The sequence below is a fragment of the Chanodichthys erythropterus genome, chromosome 17 (genome assembly GCF_024489055.1).
Source record: "Chanodichthys erythropterus isolate Z2021 chromosome 17, ASM2448905v1, whole genome shotgun sequence".
Classification (NCBI taxonomy): Eukaryota; Metazoa; Chordata; class Actinopteri; order Cypriniformes; family Xenocyprididae; genus Chanodichthys; species Chanodichthys erythropterus.
Window position 1 is genome coordinate 36,913,679 of NC_090237.1, and position 7,165 is coordinate 36,920,843.

Below are 7,165 nucleotides of genomic sequence, written 5' to 3' on the forward strand. Positions count from 1 at the left end.
CTCACCCCACCTAACCTCAAGTATCTCTAACCTCCCAGAGCAGCGAGCCAAGACGCAACTTATAGCCTAATTTCTGCCAAGATCGGTGGCAGTAGCTTCAAAAACACTCCGGTCACTCCTGTTACAGGTTTAGCTGATTTCAGTTTCTGCTTCTAAGTTGGTATGAGATGAACCAGACAGTGATGGGAAAGCCCCTGCCCCTTTGATTGCAAAAGGGAAAGTTTCCTTTGTGGTCGTGTCGTGACCCCCCGCGTTCCCATTATATTTTTCCTCCATAAAACTATTCAAAGAATAAAATGCATATGTAGTCTACCAAATTCTTTCATTCAAAAGACTACGCTCTTGTTGCTTAAAGTTTACTGATTTAATATCGCACAATAATATAATTTGCGTAATGAAACAACTAGTATTTCAGCATTACAGTTTGGCAGCCCGTCTGAGCATGTGCAGTATAGGATTTGAATGCACCAAACATTGTTAAAAAATTTACTTTGTAATGGATCTAATCTGCTATCATCGGGCTACAGGCTGCGGCGAGGACCTCTTGGGAAAATTCCATCAATGGCGAGGAAATAGTTAATATGAAGGGGTAGATTTTACAATCCCCTTCTTTTATAACAAATTATTTTTTAAATTAAATGAAATTCTGGTATTCTAATGCAATTCTAATGTTTCAGGCAATGTCTGTATTTGGTATCTGAGAGGTGACTTAGGGTCTGTCTGACCCATGTCAGCAAAGCAGTAACAGTGTTCACTCATTTAGCCAGGCTAAATAATAGATTATATGTAAATATAAATGTATAATTGTGTAAAATATTTACTGGGAATGTTACATTTACAGATAACATGTAATGTATACGATTACAAAGCATGGTAAGAGATAAAACAATGTTTGATTAAACAATGATTTTTGAATTTTTGCTGGATATCATAAACATTCTGTATTATCTATTTGATCCAAAACACAGCTATTTGGATGCTTTTATAATACATATAATTTTTTTGCGAATTTCAGGAAAATTCAGACCATAAACAACAGGGTTCAGGATGGGTGGTACAACAAGAAACTCTAGTGAAAGAATAATCGAGAGCCCTATAGGGAGATCCAAAGTCACAAACCGACTCAAAGTGACCTCACAAAAAAGAGCAATAGAGAAATTTAAAAGGATCACCATGTGTGGAATACAAGTTTGAAAAGCTTTTCTCCTGAACTCTACTGAGCTTTTTGTACAAATGATCAGAATTTTAACATAGGAATATAATATAAAACTTAAAGGCATGATAACAGTTGTGGTCACTATGAAAAAGCCAAAAACATTATTAATAATAGTGTTTGAACAAGAAAGCTTGACAATTTCCCAGTTGTGGCAATACACCTTCCAAAGTTTGTTACCACACACAGTCAGTCTGGCATTTAAAATACCAGCAATGCCGACACAAAGCATTGGATAAATCCAGCTCATAGCTATTAAAACAGATAAAATCCTTGGAGTAATTATGCTGTTGTATTGTAAAGGTTTACAAATTGCTACATATCTGTCAAATGCCATTAACATTAATATTGTATTTTCATTTGATGCATATGAATAAATGACAAAAGCCTGTAAGAGACATGCTTCACGGGAAACGGAGTGTGTATCAGACAGCAAGTCTGTCAGTAACCTTGGGAAAAAAGCAGCAGTTCCAAACACAGAGTTGAAGGACAAACATGAAATCAGAATGTACATGGGCTGGTGTAATGTCCTTTCAAGAAAAATGGCAAGAATAATAAAGGCATTAAAGAATATAATAGCACAGTATAGAATAATTCCCAAACTGAAGAAAGCATATCTTATGTACCCAATATTTTCAAACAACATAAAGTAAAAATACGTTCCATTTTCCATTTTCCGTAAAGCAAAGGATTCATTGACCTGAGGATGAAAGCAGACACAGTTCATGTTATTTATAACTTTAAAAAGATTGTTTGGTAATACTTAATTTTACAGTGTCCTTGTTACACATGCTACTACAGTTACTATAGAATAGTCACCTTCTGTGATACGATCTGACATTGCCATCCCTTTGTCTTCAAAGAATGTGTAAATGTGCAGATAATTAGCTGTAGCCTACTTGTGCTATGTTTTAGAAGAACTAAGAGTCATCATACATGCTATTTTTATAGCATAAAACATGTCTCTGAAGACCTTTCCACTGTGGCTCGATTTGCATAAACAGCACACCGGAAGTTTTTCTGGTAACACTTTAGAATACTGATCCTTCATTAATGAATAACTACACAGGAACAAATGAATAATGCATTATTAACACTCTAGTAACTACTATTAACTAACAATAAACTCTGATTAATGAATTAGTAAGTAATAGTGCTCAGTTGAAGGTGGTAGTTCACTATTAGCTAATCAGTAACTACTGTTTTTTTTTTTTTTTTTTTTTTTCATACCTCCCAGAGAACTACTAAGAACTACTATATACATGTTCATAATTAATGTGAATAATGCATAATGTATAATCAATTCTAAAGTGAAGGTCATGGTAACACACTAGTAATGACTGAAGTATTACCAAATACTTAAGAAGGAATTACTAATTATTTGGATCAGTATTCTAAAGTGAGAAACATGATAACTCTCTAGTAATTACTGGAGTCATTGTAAACTTTTGAGGTTTTTGTAAAGTATAGTAATAACTCAAGAGTTACTATATAACTCTAAAGTAACTACTTCTTATTTGGATCAGTATTCTAAAGTGAAGATCATAGTAACCCACTAGTAATTACTTAAGTGTCACTACATCCTTCTAAAGGAACTACTAATTATTTGGATCAGTATTCTAAAGTGAAGATTATTAATTACTTAAGTGTTACCAAATATATCATAAGGAATTACTGTACAAAAACATCAAAAGTTTACAAAGACTTCAGTAGTTACTAGAGAGTTATCATGTTTCTCACTTTAGAATACTGATCTAAATAATTAAAAATTCCTTCTTAAGTATTTGGTAATACTTCAGGCATTACTAGTGTGTTACCAAGACCTTTACTTTAGAATTAATTATACATTATGCATCATTCATGTTAATTATGAGCCTGTAGTAGTTCTTAGTAGTTCTCTGGGAGGTATGAAAAAAAAAAAAAAAAACAGTAGTTACTGATTAGTTAATAGTGAACTACCACTGACAACTGAGCACTATTACTTACTAATTCATTCATCAGAGTTTATTGTTAGCTAATAGTAGTTACTATAGTGTTAATAATGTATTACTCATTTGTTCCTGTGTAGTTATTCATTAATGAAGGATCAGTATTCTAAAGTGTTACCGATTTTATCAACTAAACACATTAAAAATGTGGCACAGTTGGTAAAACTCTTGTTACTCAAAACTCACTGATAACCACAAGCTATTGAACACTTTGCTTAAAATTACATGCTTTGAAGTCTGACGATGTAAGAATGTAACAACAACTAGTGTTGGCTGAAAATGTGCAGTCTGGTGGGCAAACACAGACACAACAAATGAGGTTGCGAGTCTTTGAAAAGTTTTTTTTATTTTTTTTTTATTAATTTTCAACACAATAGTCAAAGTGTCATTGGTGATATGGTACTATTGACTAGATTCATACTTGTATTCAGTTGTGTTTATCTTTTAAATGGCAAAGGTTATGTCTTAACACAGCCTTGACCACCAGATGGTGATAGTGATCTGTGCATAATTTAATAGTGTGCAGCATGTGCACCTCTCCTAATATTATGATTATAGTGTTGAATGGTTCATGCTTGAAATAATGTGGATATTCTCATTGTGATCAGTATTTCCTTGGCATTGTGTCTTGTTGTTGATGTAAAGTAAGAATGGTACAGTATGGTATAATAGCTTCTTCATATTACTGTTGCACAACTAAGCACTTTCTTGTATTAATAATAAAATAGTGATAGGGTTTTTTTAGTGATAGGGTAGTTACTAAAGCACTGATTTATGTTAATCTGCTCTGTGATAGTATTCATTCTTCATGTATTTAAGTATGTTTTTGTCTGATTAGTTTATTTATTATTTTTGTCTAATTATTACCATAATATGCAATTATAGCAAAAATAAATAAATAAATAAAAATAAATGCGTTCAGATACACTTCTTTAAGGCATCTCACTCAGGTGAAGAGAGACAGAGACATTGTATAATAGACAGGCATTGTATTTTTAAACAGACTGAATATGTGTATGTATGTGTAAGTGAAATCTGAAAGCTGGATATGAATATTCACCTTTTTTAAAAAAAAAAAAATTCTTTTTTTTTTTTTTTTTACTAAAAATGTGTGTGAAATGTCTTGAATTTAAATATCAATTGCTTAAATGACCATGTTGAATTTCAGCCCTTAAAAATGCAAGAATTTTAGCATAACTTCCATAGAGGAAATACTGAAGTGCCAACTGGACTAACTCAAGTACTGCCACATTCAGGGACATCTTCATTGCTGCTTCAGTGCCAGTTACCTGAATTTGACACTAAATAGGCTACTCATACCAAAAAGATATGGCACCTGAAAGGAAAACCATTAATGGCTTTTACCAATATGTAACCTATGGTGCTCATTGAACTGGATCAAAACAGTTGTCACTTAACAGTCTGATGCTGCATCAAGAAATGCAGCTCAAATCTCTGTTACACAAGGAGAAATCTATATATATATATATATATATATATATATATATATATATATATATATATATATATATATATATATATATATGTTCTATGCAGAGATGCTGCCAAGTTCTCTGGGCCCAAGCTCATATCAGATGGTGTAATGCACAGTGGAAATGTGTGGTCAGATGAGTCAATGTTTCAGCTTGTTTTTGGAAAAAAACTGACATCAAGTTCTCAGTCCCAAAGATGCAAGGGACCATCCAGACTTTCATTAGTGACAGGTGCAAAAGAAAACATCTGTCATGGTATGGGGGTGCATCTCTGCAAATGGCATGGGTGACTTGCATTTGGGTGAAGGTACCATTGACATGGAGTCATATATTTGGATTGTACAGAGACATAAACTGCTATCAAGATGACATCTTTCCTGGGTAGACAAAGCCAGGCCTCATTCTGCATGTGATACATCAGAGTGGTTTCTAGACACTCTACACCATAGAGTGGATGTGTCTGACTACCTGCCTGTAGTCCAGATCTGACTCTTATTGATAATGTACGGTCCATCATGAAAAGGAGAATCTGACAAGGATGACCACAGACTGTATCAGGCAAGATTGGGTAAAAATTCCATTTGCAAAACTGCAACAATTAGTATCCTCAATTTCCAAATGATTAAAAATTGTAATTAAAAGGAAAGGTGATGTAACACTGTAACGGGGCAGCAGACTCAATGGGATCCATATGCAGCTTTATTAAGTAATCGTAGTCGTACAGGCAATGGTCAAAGAACAGCAACAGGAACAACGTAGAACAGACTGAGACAGGGTCAATACCAGGCAGTAGGTCAGAACAGGCGGCAGACAGAGCAGAATAGTCCAGAGAACAGGCAGGGGTAATACATGGCAGGCGGCAAATGGTAAACAAGGTAGTCAGGCAGTCCAAGGTCATACACAGGATATCAACACACAGGGAAAACGCTCAGTAATGAATGCAGTGCAAAACAAGAATTTGCGAAGCATGATAGGTTATGGAAGTCCTTTTATAGTCCAGAGAATGCACTGCAGGTGGGAGGTGTAATCAGTCCAGGAGTGTGAGATGGGAGTTGTAGTTCTTAGACTGGTTAGTATTCTGGTGACGGTGCCCTCAGGTGGCGATCGGAGGGGACCACAGAGACCGTCTCTGTGACAAAGCCCCCTCCCTGCGAGCAGCTCCTGAAGTGAGGTTGATGACGATGCCGGGGTCTGCCGGGGGGCCGGACGCTCCGGATGGGTCCTGTGAAACTCAGTGATGAGATTTGGGTCCAAGATTTCGTCTGCATTGACCCAGGACCTCTCCTCCGGGCCGAACCCCTCCCAGTCAACCAGATACTGCAAGAAACGACCCCGGCGTCTGGAGTCTAGAAGCTCGTTGACCTGATAGGTCTCCTCGCCTTCCACGATGACAGGAGGGGGTCTCTGGTCACAGGTCTCCTCTAGGTCCTCCCCTCCTCACGGACCACCTGCGGGCTTGAGCAGAGAAACATGGAAAGTGGGTGAGATACGGTATTCAGAAGGTAAGTCTAGACGGAAAGAAACTGGAGTGATCTGTCTGAGAATTTTGAATGGACCCACATACTTAGGGCTGAGCTTTCTGCATGGCAGGCGGAGACGGAGATCCCTGGTGGAAAGCCAGACCATTTGTCTGGGCTGGTATGGAGGTTGGGGTCGATGACTCAGATCGGCCTGCTCCTTGGCTCGCTCTGCAGATGAATGTGGGCCTCATTCCAGACCTCCTCGCTGCGTAGTAGCCAGTGATCCACAGCAGATAAGTCCGTGGGTTCCCCGGTCCAGGGGAAAAGAGGAGGCTGATACCCAAGGATACACTTAAAGGGTGAAAGGCCGGTAGCGGGTTTGTGGAGGGAGTTTTGTGTGTATTCGGCCCAAAAGAGATATCTTCTCCAATCCGACTGGTTCTGGTGGCAGTATGAACGTAAGTATCTTATGAGCTCTTGGTTCAGCCTCTCGGCCTGTCCGCTGGCCTGTGGATGGTACCCTGAGGTAAGACTGATGTTGACGTTGAGCTTCTGAAAGAAGGAAGACCAGAGGTGGGAAGTGAACTGGGGGCCGCGGTCAGAGACGATGTCCTCGGGCAAGCCATAGAAGCGGAAGACATAATTACATAGGTGTTCGGCTGTCTCTAATGCAGTAGGAAGTTTGGGTAGTGGAATGAAGCGGCAGGCCTTCAAGAAGCGGTCAATTACGGTGAGTATGGCGATGTGGGACCAAGGGCGTTGTGGAATTGGCAGGGGCTGGAGAAGGCCTGTGGGTGAGTGGTGGAGAGACTTTGAGGTCTGACGTCTGTGGACATAGTGGGCCACCAGAAACGATTGGTTAACAGCTGGACGGTTGCGCCGTACCTGGGTGTCCCGTGCTGGGAGACGTATGGACCTCTTAAAAAAATAACTCGCTGACGAAGTGTAGAAGGAACATAGGTGAGGGAGGCTGGACAGTTGGGTGGAGAAGGCTCCTGCCGTTGAGCCTCA

General features: G+C 38.4%; 1 protein-coding gene across 1 annotated transcript; it reads right to left on the reverse strand.

Annotated features, from left to right (window-relative positions):
• Positions 1-968: 968 nt before the first annotated feature.
• LOC137005066 (olfactory receptor 6N2-like) lies at positions 969-1,886 on the reverse strand. Its single transcript, XM_067365829.1, has one exon. The coding sequence runs from the start codon at positions 1,884-1,886 to the stop codon at positions 969-971; it is 918 nt and encodes a 305-aa protein (XP_067221930.1).
• Positions 1,887-7,165: the final 5,279 nt, after the last annotated feature.